The following is an 18,323-nucleotide window of genomic DNA, read 5'->3' as shown; positions in this document are numbered from 1 at the left end:
CAAACAACGGACTTCTTGGTTCTCATATTTACCATACAGGAAATCACTCTTGAAAAATCAAAATGAACCTTCCGTTCCATTCATCAGAAAAAAAGTCTAAATAAATTTCCCAAGAGTATTCTTGATCCCGAAATGAGCCCCAATTTATAGTGGGGTCTGTCTCCACTATATAATGTCTGTCCATCTGGCCTTCCTCACTCACATATGCAACTCTTGCCATATGGCTATGGCCTACCATATTGTCATACCCACCATTCAGAGTATCAAATGTCTAAAGTATGCCACTTTTTTTTTTGAAACGGAGTCTCGCTCTGTCGCCCAGGCTGGAGCACAGTGGCACAATCTTGGCTCACTGCAACCTCCGTCTCCCAGGTTCAAGTGATTCTCCCACCTTAGCTTCCCGAGTAGCTGGGACTACAGGCACCCACCATCATGCCCGACTAATTTTTGTATTTTTGTAGAGACGGGGTTTCACCATGTTGGCCAGGCTGGTCTTCAACTCCTGGCCTCAGGTGATCTTCCCACCTCAGCCTCCAAAAGTGCTGGGATTACAGGAGTGAGCCACTGCATCCGGCCTAAGTATGCCACTTTTTAACAAAACTTGAAATAAGAGTGACTATGTGCATTAGAAAAAAATTTCATTTCTCAAAACAATCTGAAGTTCTATTCTTTTACGTACTTTTATGTCATTTAAACATTTCATACAAATATGACTTCTTGCTTGAAAGGGAAGTCTGGAAATGGAAACAGCTGAAACCCTGTAAGTTAGGAGTTATCGTTAATTTATCTACAAGAAATAAAAGTAGAACATCTATGGAAATATACTGTCAGTCAACTGCCTATGTAATACTTTAGAGAAATATATCCACTTTGTTAAAAAAAATAAGCTATTCCAATATTCACCTCATCTTGTTTAGAATAACAAGTTTAAAAGAATCAAGCTAAACCACATAAGGAAATTAGTAAATTATGGTAAATCTACTTATTAAAATTCTAGCAATTTAAAGTGACATTTTGGGCTGGGTGCAGTGGCTCATGCGCATAATCCCAGCACTTTGGGGGGCTGGGGCAGGCGGATCAGCTGAGGACAGGAGTTTGAGACCAGCCTGGCCAACATAATGAAACTCCATCTCTATTAAAAATACAAAAATTAGGCTGGGCATCGTAGCTCATGCCTGTAATCCCAGCACTTTGGGGTCAGGGCTGGGGTGGGTGGATCACCTGAGGTCAGGAGTTTGAGACCAGCCTGGCTAACATGGTGAAACCCCACTCTCTACTAAAAATACAAAAATTAGCTGGGCACAGTGGCACGCACCTGTAATCCCAGCTACTCAGGAAGCTGAGGCATGAGAATCGCTTAAATCTGGGAGATGAGGATTACGGTGAGCCAAGGTCGTGCCACTGCACTCCAGCCTGGGCAACAGAGTGAGACTCTGTCTCAAAAAAATAAAAATAAAAATAAAATAAAAAATAAAAATAAAGTGACATTTTAAAACTAATAATATAGATGTCGGCTATAAATGACAAAAGGAGGAAATGAAACTGTCTATATACTACCTTCATGAATGCCTGGGAGGAAAAGTCCTATGCATGGCGGGGAAGACTGGATAAAAAACACCCAAAGCATTAACAGTTGTGTTTAAATGGGACTATCGGTGATTATTTTTCCTTATTCTTCACTATGTATTTCCTTGACTAAAAAAAATACACGTAACTTTTACATAGGAAAAATAAACCTACATGCGGGCTAAGTAAATTTAGAAAGAGAAATAAATAACGAGCCCACAGCCACTCACCCCAGCTGGTGAATTCCCATTTCATCTGCACATAGAAATCCGGAGCCTGAAGGGCAGACAAAGGTTTAAAACAGATTACCCTTGGCACTGTCAACACAACATAAGCAGGGGTTAACAGGGTTCTTAAAAACCCTGGGTTAAAAAAAAAAAAAAAGAAAAGAGAAAATAAGAAGAAACAAAATGTAAGCCCCTAGCCGGGTGAGGTGGCTCATGCCAGTAATCCCAGAACTTTGGGAGGCTGAGGCAGGTGATCATTTGCACTCAGGAGTTTGAGACCAGCCTGGGCAACATGGCGAAACCCTGTCTCCACAAAAAATACAGAAATAGCTGGCTATGATGGCTCGCTCTAGTCCCAGCTACTCAGGAGGCTGAGGTGGGAGGATTGCTTGAGGCCAGGAGGTGGAGGCTGCAGAGAGCCAAGATTGCACTACTGCACTCCAGCCTGGGCGACAGAGCGAGACACTGTATCAAAAAAGAAAAAAAGAAAAAACAAGTGTAAGCCCATTACTTATTTTATTAAATATTAGAGTGTTATTTTACCTTGATATAAAATATGTCTAGATATTAAGAAAGTGAACAGATGGCCGGGCACAGTGGCTCACTCATGCCTGTAATCCCAGCATTTTGGGAGACCGAGGCAGGTGGATCAGTTAAGGTCAGGAGTTCGAGACCGGCCTGGCCAATATGGTGAAACCCCATCTCCACTATAAATACAAAAATTAGCTCGGCATGGTGGCACACGCCTGTAATCCTAGCTACTGGGGAGGCTGAGGCAGAAGAATCGCTTGAACTTGGGAGGCAGAGGTTGCCGTGAGCTGAGATAGCACTATTCCAGCCTGGGCAACAGAGTGAGACCCCATCTCAAAAAATCAAGAAAGAAAGTGAACAGAAAGCAAGAGACTAAGAGGATTGGAGGGGGATAAAAGTCAAACCTGATTCAGGGTTCCAGTCAGGTTCCTAACAGTAAGAGAAAGATGAGCCTGGGAAGATGGGCTTAAGCACTGCCAAGCAAATGTGGGTAACCATCTATTCTAGGCAAAGGGCAGGGAATGTCAATTCCATCCATTCAGCGAGGAACTTGACTGTAAAAGGTTTGTGTGCTGGCAAGTGCTTCCTATTTATTGAACTACTCTGTGAAACCGAAAGAGGTTGCTAGACTTCACTTCCTCCGGAAGTTGATTTTCCCTCCAGTTAACATAACATTTTTCTCCACTTTCCTCTGAAACATGTAGAATTTGACTTTCTGAAGTTTTAAACCACCAGAGCAGCCCTGTTTAGGATTATTCTCTTACCTACCATTCCTATAAGTTCCTAAAGATTCAGAAATCTAAAAGTTACTCTTCAAGAAGAGAAATGCGGCCGGGCGCAGTGGCTCATGCCTGTAATCCCAGCACTTTGGGAGGCCGAGGCGGGTGGATCACGAGGTCAGGAGATCGAGACCATGGTGAAACCCCGTCTCTACTAAAAATATAAAAAAAAAATTAGCCGGGCGCGGTGGTGGGCGCCTGTAGTCCCAGCTACTCGGGAGGCTGAGGCAGGAGAATGGCGTGAACCCGGGAGGCGGAGCTTGCAGTGAGCCGAGATCGCGCCACTGCACTCCAGCCTGGGCTACAGAGCGAGACTCCGTTACAAAAAAAAAAAACAAGAGAAATGCTAGAAATGCTAGAAATTCCAGGTGTTCTTCCTGTTCCTACACACTTGCAAGGCTTTGCCATGATTTTTACCAAAGCACAGGGCAGGAGGGCCAAGAATCGACCCTGGAGTAAAATCTGCCAGCATTCCAACGGTGAGCAAAGACAACCTCCAAGAGACAGGTGGTAAGAAAGGCTGGTGTATGTTATAAGGAGATACTGTTGAAAGACAAGACATCAATGACAGCTTCTGGAGCCACTAAGTACGCAGGTCATTTATGGGCTCTCTATAACTTGAAGCAAAGAATACACTTCAGTGCAGTCCATCGCAATGGACCAATATGAGTAAAAAAATTAAAATCCTTGACACTAATTTTTTTTTTTTTTTGAGATGGAGTCTCGCTTTGTCACCCAGGCTGGAGTGCAGTGGTGCAATCTCGGCTCACTGCAAGCTCCACCTCCCAGGTTCACGCCATTCTTCTGCCTCAGCCTCCTGAGTAGCTGGGACTACAGGTGCCCGCCACCACGCCCGGCTAATTTTTTGTATTTTTAGTAGAGATGGGGTTTTACTGTGTTAGCCAGGATGGTCTCAGTCTCCTGACCTCGTGATCCACCCGCCTAAGCCTCCCAAAGTGCTGGGATTATAGGCATGAGCCACCACGCCCAGCTGATTGTCTTATTTCTAATAAAGTTGTTCCTTTTCTCGATAGAACTATTAATTTTTCTCTATAAATGAATTAGGGCAATGGACTGAAGGTCTCAAAATACTAATAGCTGAAGTGACAAGCCTGGCAAGGAGAAGTTACACACGGACCTCTGAGCCTTAACAGAATCTGAAAATCTCTGCATAGTAAGTGATGCCCATCACAACTTCCTTAAGATTACTGATGCTCAGGAGGCTACTTTCAAGAAAACAGGCACCTAAACAAATTAACTGTTTGATGTCCATTTTCCTTAAGTTCTAATTTTTACTTTATTATCATTTATTATTATATTATTATATTTATTATTATTTTAGGTCTTGCTCTGTCACCCAGACTGGAGTGCAGGGGTGCGATCACTGCACCCTCACTCAGGGGTAGCTCACCGCAGCCTCAACCTTCTGGGTTCAAGCGATCATCCTACCTCAGCCTCCCAAGTAGCTCAGACTACAGGTATGCACTACCATGCCCTGCTAATTTTTTTTTTAGAGACAGAGTCTTGCTTTGTTTGTTGCCCAGGCCGATCTCAAATTCCTGGGCTTCAGCAAATCCTCCTGCCTCAGCCTCCCAAAGTGGTGGGAATATAGGCATGAGCCACTACACCTGGCTAAATTATAATTTTTAAATAGTACTTAAAAGGGTAAGCCCAGTGACTTAGAAGTGTAATTTGTAAAAGACCTCACACTTCCACAAATTAGAAGGGCAAGGAATAATGTAATCGGTATTCAGTATTTCATATTCACAAATCAGAAAACTCTTTAGGAAGGCACACAAGGATGTCAAACTGTGTCTCCAGTAATTGTATCAGCATTTAGTTCAGATTATTGCCTAGCCACATTTTCATGGATACCTCGAGAATTTTTTGGAGCAGCTCAGGAACTCCCTCAAGGGCCATGGATGTGTTGTGGTAGTCTCGATGTTGGAGAACTGTGTACACCATCTCAGGATCGCCAGTGCTCACAGCCTCATGTAAAACTGGAAAACAAAAGGGTGAAATTTAATTCTTATACTTTCTGACAAATTCCAAAACCAGGCTGAAAAAGTATCTAGATCAAAGACCAGTATTTTCTTCAGAAGAAAAGGGCTGCAGTCCAACCTTACCATTGATGATCATGACTTCTGATTGCTAGCTCTTCACTGAGTAAAAAACATAGAGTACCCTTAGCACCTTGATCAAACCCCTTCCACCTCTCACGACCCCTATTCTTACCACTGGTTCCAAAATCCTGACAATGTGTTTAGACAGTTGGCTTTAACTATACGATCACACAACATGTAACTGTGGTTATAGGTAGACCTGGCAGGCAGGGCTTGGCCTACAGTATCCCTGCTCAGTCAACACAAAATTACTCTGACCAATGGTAGAAGAGCTTACAAACAAGTGAAATGCCAGGATTTCCCAGGAAGAGCCTCCTTTTAGCCACAGTTTATTTTTGATTTTTGCCTATTTTCATGGATTCAATGGAGGTAACCGTATTCCTCAGGGGAAAACTGGCTTCCACATTCATGTATGGTGGAAGAAGTTTGCACTGAGAGCTGTTTCTGGATGAGGAGTCATTCTCTACCAAGGGTTTCTGGCCTGGGACTCAACCTGCATCATCCTGGGCTCCCGTTTCCTTGTCCCCATCCCTTGTCCCAAGAGAGAAATCTTAAGATAAAGATGACTCCAAGGAAAAGTATAATTGAGACTGGCCTTTATTCAGAAAGAGAAACCAAAATGAATGACCTTTTTTTTTGAGACAAGGCCTCGCTCTATTGCCCAGGGTGGAGTGCAGTGACACAATCACAGTTCACTGCAGTGTCAACCTCCCCAGGCTCAGGTGATCCTAACCCCTCAGCCTCCTGAGTAGCTGGGACTACAGACATGCGCCACCGCACGTGGCTAATTTTCGTATTTTTTTTTTGTAGAGACAGGGTTTCACCATGTTGCTCAGGCGGACTTTAAATTATTGTAAAAGTATACTTACCTGTCCATCCCTGGCGATTTTCTTTTGTCACATCTGCTTTATGTCGGAGTAAGACTCGAGCAGATTCCAAATGTCCCAAGGAAACAGCAAGATGCAATAATGTTCGACCTCGTGGGTCCACAGCCTCCACATTCTGTGAAGGAAACACTGGCATTTATATAATTGGATGTATTACATTAAAATAGGGAAATGTGTTTGACAGATATTTCAAGTACAAAAAATAGAAAACATATTTATGCATTAATTAGAGCAACACATGTAAGAAGGTATGTTTGCATTTGGGCACAGTTAAAATATGAATTTGGGGGTTATATATGAAGGTGATAGTTACTGAATTCCTTTTTCTATAAAGTTAAGTGCCTAATAAATAAATGTTGGCAACAGGCCCCAGATCATCCAACACAACTTTAAGCTCTCGACAGCACTCAAATTAAGTCTAAATAAGGCCAGGAGCTTTCATGAAATGCAATCACCGGACAACACTGAACATGGGGGATTTCTCAAGCACATATCAGCATTCAAGTCTAGAACAGGAAGTACAGAACCTTAATCAAAACTGAAAGCACAGAAGATAATTTGGGTCAGAATAAAATTACATTCTCTAGCTGGATTCCCACCAAAACACCACTCTCATTATTGTGTATCGAGTTCCACCTGCCTTGAAGTAGCACATAAACTCCAGCAGCATCTGTGGGTCCTTCAGACCGCAAGCATGATCTGCCAGGCATGTATGTGGATCTACTCACAGAGAAATAAGCGAGTGCACATGCGTCACTTCCGTCCATCCCATCGAGGGTTTTCTTCCCCATGCTAGATATGCACACCTGGCTCTTACCTCTTCATTCCTATTCTGCCACTCTCGCCCCGCTTTTGGCACCTGCACTGCATCTCCAGAGCCACGCAGCAATTTCTCTACTGTGAGCTAAGTCTCAATGCCTGAGCACTGCTTGCAAATGTGACTCTGAAAGTTCTTCCAAGAATACAACAAACTGCCATGGACTTTTGGAAGGTACAACTTTTTTTTTTTTTTTTTTTTAAACAAGGTCTCAGTCTGTCACCCAGGCTGGTGTGCAGTGGCATGATCACAGCTTACTGCAGCCTTGACCTCTTGGGCTCAAGCGATCCTCCCATATCAGCCTCCCTAGTAGCTGGGATTAAAGGCAAGAGCCACCATGCCCAGCCTGTAAAAACTTTTTAAACGCCATAATACATCTTAGAAAATGTGCTGTATTTTGATTTGAGATGCTAGCTGTTATTCAGGTACTACCCCTGCAGTCTCTGAAGATACGCAGAAAGTGCCACTTAGGAAAGTGAAGCAGGATCATGGGTAAACCACCACAATCCAATAGCTATCAAATTTCCCTGTTTTGCGAAAACTATGTCATGGCTATTACACAGTGAAGATAACTCTTATTGAGGAATAGGGACGTGGTTGAAGACATCTGCTAGCTGAACATAAGTCCTCCTGGACCAAGCCCAGGCCTCAGTGTTCCCCCAGTGCGAAAATACCTTCCTGTATCCTGGAGCCCAGTCCACATACCTCCAATGATTCCCTGACTCTTCCCAAGGTTATGACTTGTCCATCGCACCAAAGAGACGGAGAATTCCAAAGGGTAGGATCCAAGTCATATTAATATCTTCTAGATTCTCTTATCCTAGTCTCTAACTTGCATATTTTCTTAAAAGTAACAAGACGATGAACTTATGAACTATGAATTCAGTTGAAGTTTAGCAGGAAAGAAATAATTAGCGAACTCATTATCTTCCTACACGTCTATTACATAAACTAAGTATTTTCTTACCTAACAAATTCAATCTAAATGAAAGGTGCTAGGTTTAGCACACTACCTGCCACAGGGGAGGTGTGTAAAAATGTTTATCATGGGAAAGGGGAAACTACTTACTACAATTCACACCCCAGAGCAAAACTAAAAGCACAGAGTAAGGATTAACACTCGAACTCAGCCAGGCGCGGTGGCTCATGCCTGTAATCCCAGCACTTTGGGAGGCCGAGGCGGGTGGATCACCTGAGGTCAGGAGTTCGAGACCAACCTGACCAAAATGGTGAAATCCTATCTCTACTAAAAATACAAACATTAGCCAGGCGAGGTGGTGAGCCTGGCTGGTGTCCCAGCTACTCGGGAAGCTGAGGCAGGAGAATCGCTTGAACCCGGGAGGCGGAGGTTGCAGTGAGCTGAGATTGTGCCATTGCACTCCAGCCTGGGTGACAGAACGAGACTCCGTCTCAAAAACAAAACAAAACAAAACAACAAACAGAAAACACTCAAACTCCTGGGCAACAGTTAGAGATGATGTACAAAATAAAAGCCAAATACATTACAATGTTAACTTTTTTTCTACTTTGGGCCACAGAGGAGCACCTATGGATAAGCCACAGAGCAGCACACATTTCTTGGATAATTGTAACTCTTCAGACCTTCCTGCATCTCTCTCATCTGAAGTAAGAGGCAGTAGAAAAAAAAATGCTGTAATTGTATTATGATGACAGTGTGATTTTAAAACAATAAGTGAATAAAGAGTAGAGGGGGAATGAGTAAAATAGAGAAGAGAAAACAACAGAGAAAATCAACAAAACCAAAAGCTGGTTCTTGGAAAATGTCAACAACATTGACGAACATTTAGTTAGATAGACCAGGGAAAAAAGAGAGAAGACTTAACTTACTAAAATCAGGAATTAAAGATGGAATATTATTAGCAACTCTACAGAAATAAAAAGGATTATAAAAGAAAACTATGGGCCGGGCGCGGTGGCTCATGCCTGTAATCCTAACACTTTGGGAGGCCAAGGCGGGTGGATCACTAGAGGTCGGGAGTTCGAGACCAGCCTGACCAACATGGAGAAACCCCGTCTCTACTAAAAATACAAAATTAGCCAGGCGTGGTGGTGCATGCCTGTAGCCCCAGCTACTCAGGAGGCTGAGGCAGGAGAATTGCTTGAACCCGGGAGGCGGAGGTTGTGGTGAGCCGAGATTGTGCCATTGCACTCCAGCCTGGGCAACAAGAGTAAAACTTCGTCTCAAAAAATAAAATAAAATAAAAGAAGACCATGAACAACTGTATGCCAACAAATTAGACAACTTAGATGAACAAGATAAATTCCTACAGAAATGCAAACCAGCAAAACTGACTCAAAAAGAAACCGAAAATCTGAATAAGTTTATAACAAGAGATTGAATTAGTAATTTTAAAACTGCCCACCAAAAAAATGCAGGCCCAGATGGTTTTTTTTTTTGTGTTTTGAGACTGAGTCTCACTTTGTTGCCCAGGCTGTAGTGGCACAATCTCAGTTCACTGCAACCTCTGCCTCCCAGGTTCAAGTGATTCTTGTGCCTCAACCTCCTGAGTAGCTGGGATTACAGGTGCCTGCCACCACACCTGGCTAATTTATGTACTTTTAGTAAAATTGGGGTTTTGCCATGTTGGCCAGGCTGGTCTTGAACTCCTAACCTCATGTGATCCGCCCACCTCAGCCTCTCAAAGTGCTGGGATTACAGGCATGAGCCACCATGCCTGGACTTCACTGGTGAATGCTATTAAATATTTAAAGAATTAATACCAATGTTTCACAAACTTTTCCAATAAATAGATGAAGAAGGAAAACTTTCCAATTCATTTTATGAACCCACTATTATCCTGATGACAAATGCGTCATAAGAAAAGAAAACCACACACTAACATCTCTTATGATATAGATACAAAAATCCTCAACAATATACTGGTGAACTAAATTCAGCAACATATAAAAAGCGTACTATATACTATGACCAACTGAGACTTATCCTACAAATATAAGAATGGTATAACTTCAGATAGTCAATTAACGTATTACACCATATCACAGGATAAAACAAAATACACGATCATCTCAACAGCTGCAGCAAAAACATTTGACAAAACTCCAACATCCCTTCATGATTAAAAGAAAAAAACCAAAACTCTCAACATACTAGGAATAAAAGGAAACTTCCTCAAAAAGCATCTCTAAAAAACCCACAACTAACATAGTTAATGGTGAAAGACTGGATGCTTCCCCTCTAAGATGAGGAACAAGATGAGGATGTCCTCTTTCACCATATCTAGTCAACATTGTACTAGAGATTCTAGTCATGGCAACTGGGCAAGAAAAAGAAATAAAAAGCATCCAGAATGGAAAGGAAGATGACATGATCTTGTGTATAAAATCCTAAGGAATCCACCAAAAACTATTAGAACTATTAAATGAGTTCAGCAAGGTTTCAGGACACAAGATCAATAACTAATCAATTATATTTCTATATACTTGTAATGAGCAACTCAAAAATGAAATTAAGAAAACAATTCCATCTATAATAGCATCAAAAAATAAAACATTTAGGAATAAATATAACACAATAAATATAAAGCTTACGTACTCTTAAAACCATAAAACATTGTTTAAAAAAAATTAAAGAAGATCTGACCTGGTGTGGTGGCTCACACCTGTAATCCCAGCACTTGGGGAGGCTGAGGTGGGCAGATCACCTGAGGTCGGGAGTTCGAGACCAGCCTGACCAACATGGAGAAACCCCACCTCTACTAAAAATACAAAATTAGCCGGGCGTAGTGGCACATGCCTGTAGTCCCAGCTACTTGGGAGGCTGAGGCAGGAGAATCGCTTGAACCTTGGAGGCGGAGGTTGCAGTGAGCCAAGATTGTGCCATTGCACTCCAGCCTGGGCAACAATAGTAGAAACTCCATCTCAAAAAAAAAAAAAAAAAACGCACAAAATTAAAGAAGACCTAAATAAATTGAAAAACATCCTTATGCTCATGGTTTAAAAGACAGTATTGTTAAAATGACAAAACTCTCCAAACTGAGGTATAGATTCAATTCAACTCCTATCAAAATCTCAACTGGCTTTTTGCTGACATTGACAAGCTGATCTTAGAATTCATGTGGAAATGCAAGAAACCTAGAATAGCCACCTTGAAGAGAGAGGTCTGAGGACTCACATTTCACGCTTGCCAATTTCAAAACGTACTACACAAAGCTACAGCAATCAAGACAACGTGGTACTGGCATAAGGACAGACATACAGGTCAACGGAATACAATTTAGAGTCCAGAAATAAACCCACACATTTATGGTCAATTGATTTTCAACAAGGGTGCCAAAATAATTCATTGGGAAAGAACTGTCCTTTCAAGAAGTGCCGCTTGAACAACTGAATATCTACATGCAAAAGAACAAAATTTTGGCTGAGCTCAATGGCCCATGCCTATAATCCCAGCACTTTGGGAGGCCAAGGCAGGAAGATCACCTGAGGTAGGGAGTTTGAGATCAGCCTGATCAACATGGAGAAACTCCATCTCTACTGAAAATACAAAATTAGCCGGGCATGGTGGCGCATGCCTGTAATCCCAGCTACTCGGGAGGCTGAGGCAGGAGAATTGCTTGAACCTGGGAGATGGAGGTTGTGGTAAGCCGAGATCACACCATTGCACTCCAGCCTGGGCAACAAGAGTGAAACTCCATCTCAAAAAAAAAAAAAGACAACCCATGGAATGGGAGAAAATATTTGCAAATCACATACTGATAAGGGCCTACTATCCAGAATATACAAACAACCTTTACAACTCAACAAGTCAAATAACTCAATTTTTAAATGGGCAAAGGATTTGAGTAGACATTTCTCCAAGGAAGATACACAAATTGCCAATAAGCACATGAAAAGATGCTCAACATCACTAATCATAAGAGAAATGCAAATCAAAACCACAATGAGATGCCACTTCACACCCACTAGGATGCGTACAAACAAAACAACAGATAATACCAAGTGTTGACAAGGATGTGAAGAAACTGGAACCCTCGTACACTGCTGGTGGAAATGTAAAATAGTGCAGCCACTTTGAAAAATTGCTGGCAGTTCCTCAAAAAGTTAAAACATAGAGTAACTACATGACCCAGCAATTCCTCTCCAAGGTATATACCCAAGATAAATGAAAACACATACCCATACAAAAACTTATACATGGGGCTGGGCACGGTGGCTCACACCTATAATCCCAGAACTTTGGGAGGCCAAGGTGGGCTGATCACTTGAGGTCAGGAGTTCAAGACCACCCTGGCCAACATGGTGAAACCCCATCTCTACTAAAAATACAAAAATTAGCCAGGCGTGGTGGTGTGCACCTGTAATCCCAGCTACTAGGGAGGCTGAGACAGGAGAATCGCTTAAACCCAGGAGGCAGAGGTTGCAGAGAGCTGGGATCATGCCACTGTACTCCAGCCTGGGCAACAAAGCAAGCTGTCTCAAAAAAAAAGAAACCCACAAAAACATATACACAAATACACACAGCAGCATTATTCATAATAGCCAAAAAGTAGTGACAACCCAAATGTCCATCAACTGACAAATGGAGAAACATTTTTGTCTAACAAACAAAACATAGTACATCCATGCAATGGAATATATTCAGTGATAAAAAGGAATTAAGTACCTGAAACATGCCACAACGTAGATGAACCTCCAAAACATTATGCTAAGTAAAAGAGGAAACAAAAGGCCACATATGATTCTATTTATATAAGATGTCCAGAACAGGCAAATCTAGAGACAGGAAGTAGGTTAGCAGGTTGCCTGGGCTGCAGGGGTTGGGGAGAAATGAGGAGTGACTGCTACAGGTATGGGGTTCCTTTTTCGGGTGAGGAAAATATTACAGGGTGGGTGCAGTGGCTAACACCTGTAATCTCAGCACTTTGGCAGGCCAAGGCAGGAGGACTGCTTGAGCCCAGGAGTTTGAGGCCAGTCTAGGCAACATAGGGACATATTTTCTCTACAAAAAAATCTTTAAAAATTAGCCAAGCGTGGTAGTGCTTGCTTGTAGTCCTAGCTATTTGGGAGGCTGAGGTGGGAGGATCGCTTAAGCCCAGAAGGTCAAGGGTGCAGTGAGCTGTGATGGTGCCAGCCTAAGCAAGAGAATGAGACCCTGTCTCAAAAACAACAACAAAAAAACAAAAAACAAAAAAAAAGAAAGAAAAAGAAAAAAAAAATCTGAAATTTGACAGTAGTGATAGTTGCACAACTCAGCAGATATACTAAAAACCATTGAATAACCTTTAAATGTAGATTATATAAGTGAACTATATCGCAATAAAAATCTTTTGAAAAAAATCAATGTGTATGTGTTTATATATAATACATAAAATGAATCTCTCATGTACTGTTTGACAAGTTGCTTAATTCCTCTTGAGCTTCAGTTTGCTTGCTTGTAAAACTGAACAATAAAAAAAACCTACCTTACAGTTCTTACAAGGGGAAAGTCCTTAACTTAGCACAGTGCTTGACACCACAGTAAGTGCTGAGAAGAGTTATCTGTTATTATCATACGCCCACACTATGTAGTTTCATATAGCTGTCACTTTCTTCCTAAAAGGGATTTGCTCAAATTGCATTACAGTTAATAGTGGGGCTTAGAATCTTCAACTAATAATATGAGTTCAGAGAACAAGGACTTTCAGAATTTAGCTGGAATTCACTTTTTCTTTTGAGACAGAGTTTCCCTCTTGTTGCCCAGGCTGGAGTGCAATGGTGCGATCTCGGCTCACCGCGATCTTGGCTCACTGCAACCTTCGCCTCCCAGGTTCAAGCAATTCTCCTGCCTCAGCCTCCCGGGTAGCTGGGATTACAGGCATGCACCACCACGCCTGGCTCATTTTGTATTTTTAGTAGAGACGGGGTTTCTCCATGTTGGTCAGGTTGGTCTTGAATTCCCGACCTCAGGTGATCCGCCCACCTCGGCATCCCAAAGTGCTGGGATTACAGGTGTGAGCCACCACGCCTGGCCGGAATTCACTTTTGAAACTGATCATTTAGGTTTTTCTTTTAAGTTTCTTTAGCCATGAGCTATACCCAAACAAAAATACCCATCCCCCTTTAACTAGGAGTTTCCTTCCTATTTGCTCATTTCAGCCCATCCACTTTTCTTGCTCAAAAGCCTTAAAAAAATATTTACTTTTTTTTTTTGAGATGGAGTCTCATACTGTCGCCGGGGCTAGAGTGCAATGGTGCAATTTTGGCTCACTGCAACCTCCGCCTCCCAGGTTCAAGCGATTCTCCCGCCTCAGCCTCCCAAGTAGCTGGGATTACAGGTACCCGCCACCATGCCCGGCTAATTTTTCATATTTTTAGCAAAGATGGGGTTTCACTATGTTGGCCAGGCTAGTCTTCAACTCCTGACCTCGTGATCCACCCGCCTTGGCCTCCCAAAGAGCTGGGAGTACAGGCGTGAGCCACCGTGCCCAGCCAAAAAAATTGTTTAAGGAGACGGAGTCTTACTATATTGGCCAGGCTGGTCTTGAACTCCTGTCCTCAAGCACTGCCCCCACCTCAGCCTCCTCAATCAAAAGCCCTCTTTACTATCTTGCCATCCTCCTGCCGAGCTCTGAGGCCAGGCTGCAGAACCAGACAACCGGACACCCCTTCCAGCTTGCCCACTAGCCTCAGGTGAATTATCAGTTCCCCTGTGCCTTGGTACCTGGCATGCAGGAAGTGCTTCATAAACTCACTGTCACCTTTAGGGGGACTCCAGCAAGAGGCTGCTGGCTAGTCCTCCTCTCTGTCAACACAGACAACCACCCTCACTCCTCTTCACTCTCAGACCATCCTGGTCCTGTGTGGCCCCCACCCTGAGTCAGTGGGAACAGGAATCTTGAGGCCAGTTTCCTAAGGTGAGCTTGAACCCCCGATGACCAAGGGGGCACATGTGGAGAGCAGGCTCTAGGCTCTTCATCTTGGATGCCTAGCCCATGGCTCAGCGATTTGAATCTGTGCCTGGGGCCTCACCTGGCCTGCCCCAGGCTGGAGTGAGAACCCCAGGAATGTCCTCCCCTTACCTAGGTGCTATGCTTTTCACCTGCTGGCTTCCTAACAGGGAGCCTGGCTCTAGAGTCAGGCCTCATTTGCCACCCTCCACCTCACACAACCCAGGTTTTCCAACCCTGTCTAAGGTATACTGACTCACCTTTGCATCTGTCCCCTTAAGTGTTCATGTCTCAGCATCAGTAAGAAGGCCAAAGAAGTTTAACAGACTTCTTTAGCTAAGTGGCAAAAGACATAAGCAGAACACAAACAGTTTCAACTTCAGCAACCAACTTCAAGGCCCCACTGAATATCAATGAGCTGATGGGTTAAGAGGCACTTTATTAAATGCCTCTGCTGATCAAACGAAGGCCTGAAACAATCTGGTAGTTGGCATAGTTACACAACTGCCTGCTATTAGTGAGACAGTGGGATTGGGGCTGGCTCACACGCACTCAGAAACATGTGCTTATCCTCTTCATCTGGATAAACTTGATTCTTTCTTGTGTTGCTGTTCCTGGAACAGGAACAAAAAACCTGGGAAAAAAATCCTTACAGCTATCAGTGTACATGCTCCAAGTCTCAATCAGGTGATAGAGGGAATGAGGAAACTGACAGCAGAAACTCACCAGCAAACAAAACATTAAGGGAAACAGCCACTTTATTGCTGGCGTGATAAGAATTTTTTGATTTTTTTGTTGTTGTTTGAGTCGGAGTCTCGCTCTGTCTCCCAGCCTGGAGTGCAGTGGCACGATCTTGGCTCACTGCAACCTCGGCCTCCTGGGTTCAAGTGATTCTCCTGCCTCAGCCTCCTGAGTAGCTGGGATTACAGGCGCGTGCCACCACACCCGGCTATTTTTTGTATTTTTAGTAGAGACGGGGTTTCACCATGTTGGTCAGGCTGGTCTCGAACTCCTGACCTCAGGTGATCTGCCCGCCTCAGCCTCCCAAAGTGCTGGGATTCCAGGCGTGAGCCACCGTGCCCGGACTTAAGAATTTTTTGTTTTTAATTATGCAATCAATACATCTTCCTTGCAGAAAAACTGGAATATAGAGAAAAGAAGCTCAATTCCCAGGTTTACAAATGATGATTATAATAGCAGCAGCTACTAGTAAATATTGTTTCCAATTACCATATGCCTGCACTTTCAGGTGCATTATCTTCCTTATTTATTCTCCATAATCTTGAAATGAAGTCATTTTTACTGAAAGAAGTATAGTAGGGGTTAAGAATACAGGATTTGGGCAAGGCATAGTGGCTCATGCCTGTAATCCCAGCACTTTGGGAGGCTGAGGCGGGCAGATCACTTGAGTACAGGAGTTCAAGACCAGCCTGGGCACCAAAAGAAGTAGATGCCTAAAAAACAAAACTGGTCATTTTTAAAGTGTCCTAGCTGAGTCTTACAGTTTTTACCTCTGTACCATGTCTAGTAATAGAAAAGGAATTAAATGATCAATATACTAAAATGCCTAATGGTGAATCATTTAGTCGAGGGCATGTGTCATATCTCCTTAACTCTTAAATAGTTGGTCTGTCATCTAATTAAAAACGATGACTCTCACAAAAGTTTATCGTATCTGGAATTCTTTTTAAATGAAAAAAGGCCGGGCACAGTGGCTCATGCCTGTAATCCCAGCACTTTGGGAGGTAGAGGTGGGTGGATTGCTTGAGGCCAGGGGTTGAAACCAGCATGGCCAACATGATGAAATACCACCTCCACTAAAAATACAAAAATTAGCCTGTAATCCCAGCTACTCAAGAGGCTGAGGCAGGAGAATCGCTGGAACCCGGGAGGCGAAGGTTGCAGTGACCTGAGATTGCGCCACTGCACTCCAGTCTGGATGACAGAGCGAGACTCCATATCAAAAAGGAAAAGAAAAAGAAAAAGAAAAGAAAAGAGGGTAATTTTGGACTTTTGGTGGGGGCTCAACCACCTTAAATATGGCAGGTTGCAAGCACACAGCTTGCAGTACCCATTCACCAAATGGAGTAATGCTAACCTGTCTCAATTTTTGTCAACCATAAGACAAACAATCCTCTTCTTCCTCTACAATTTCTTGACAATTATAGCACCAATTTTGAGCCATTCAAAAACTAGGTCTGTAAGACACTGGATAAAATGTATGAAGTCAACAAGAACAACCATACTAGATTTCAGGGGTAATCACAAATCCTCATCCTAACTGCTAAGTTTGTTAGCTTGAAACTTGAGGGCACCAATACCTCCCAGAATTGTTGGGATACTTTAAAAGCAGACTTTCTCGGCCGGGCGTGGTGGCTCACACCTGTAATCCCAGCACTTTGGGAGGCTGAGGTGGGCGGATCACCTGAGGTCGGGAGTTTGAGACCAGCCTGACCAACATGGAGAAACCCCATCTCTACTAAAAATACAAAATTAGCCGGGCGTTGTAGCGCATCCCTGTAATCTCAGCTACTTGGGGGGCTGAGGCAGAAGAATCGCTTGAACCCGGGAGGCGGAGGTTGCAGTGAGCCGAGATCGCACCATTGCACTCCAGCCTGGGCAACAAGAGCGAAACTCAGTCTCAAAAAAAAGAAAGAAGGAAAGAAAGAAAAGCAGAGTTTCTCAACCAAGACGCTATCGGCTTTGGGGGCCGGAGAAGTCTTAGTTGCGGGGGGCTGTCTTGGCCATTGTAGGATGTTGAGCAGCATAACTGGCCTCTACCCACTACCAGAAGCACCCACTCCCCACTTTCAACAACCAAAAATGCCCCATACATTGCCAAATGTCCCCGGGGGGTCGTGGGTGCAAAATCACCTCCAACTGAGAGCACTACTGCTTTAAAGAGATGGCAATAATGAAAAGATTAAAGCATCAAAGCACTGTAGAACAGGAAGGGATTTTAAGGAGCCTGAGAACCAGTGATTCTCAAACTTTGCTAGGTATCAGCCTCCCTGGGGAGTTTGTTAAAATCAGGCACCTTGACCTCACCCCAGACCTATCAATAGAGTCAAGTGTTGGGTTCTGCCCCAGCACCAACATCCTCATTCTACAGCTAAGTTAACGTCGGCCAGAGAGGGAAAATGCCTTGCCCAAGGTCACAGAGCAAGTTAGAACCTGGACTCCAAAATCAACCAAGCCCTTCCTTACAACAAGGAGGGTGTGCTATTCTTACGTCTTTGAGGCAGCAGAACCTAAAAATGGTTAAGACGGTGCATTCCGGAGCCAGCCGGCCCGAGTTAAAATCCCGACTTGGCATTTATCAGCGGGGCGGCCTCGCACAACGCACGTAGCGTCTGAGGACCTGTTTCCTTCTCTGTCCAGTGGAAAAGTAACAGTACCTACCCTCCAGCGTTATTGGAAAGGTGAAAAGAGAAGATATTTAAAAAGCCCGTCGCACGGTAAGCACTCGATACGTGTCCTATT

General features: G+C 43.4%; 1 protein-coding gene across 5 annotated transcripts in view; it reads right to left on the bottom strand.

Moving 5' to 3' along the window:
* Positions 1 to 18,323, bottom strand: part of ANKRD13A (ankyrin repeat domain 13A) — a 42,059-nt gene that overhangs the window by 21,236 nt on the left and 2,500 nt on the right. For 4 of the 5 annotated variants that reach the window (XM_054443867.2, XM_054443870.2, XM_054443868.2 and 1 more), the window contains exons 2-4: positions 6,096 to 6,228; positions 4,979 to 5,103; positions 1,797 to 1,842 (exon numbers count right to left, since the gene is read on the bottom strand). In XM_054443867.2, the coding sequence (XP_054299842.1) occupies positions 1,797 to 1,842; positions 4,979 to 5,103; positions 6,096 to 6,228 (304 nt within the window). Of the gene's footprint in view, positions 1 to 1,796; positions 1,843 to 4,978; positions 5,104 to 6,095; positions 6,229 to 6,753; positions 6,850 to 18,323 lie in introns of those variants that run through there. The other variant, XM_054443869.2, reaches the window with a different exon arrangement.

The sequence above is a fragment of the Pongo pygmaeus genome, chromosome 10 (assembly GCF_028885625.2).
Source record: "Pongo pygmaeus isolate AG05252 chromosome 10, NHGRI_mPonPyg2-v2.0_pri, whole genome shotgun sequence".
NCBI lineage: Eukaryota > Metazoa > Chordata > Mammalia > Primates > Hominidae > Pongo > Pongo pygmaeus.
Note: the sequence above shows the minus strand (reverse complement) of the source record. Positions and strands in the feature narration are given on the sequence as shown.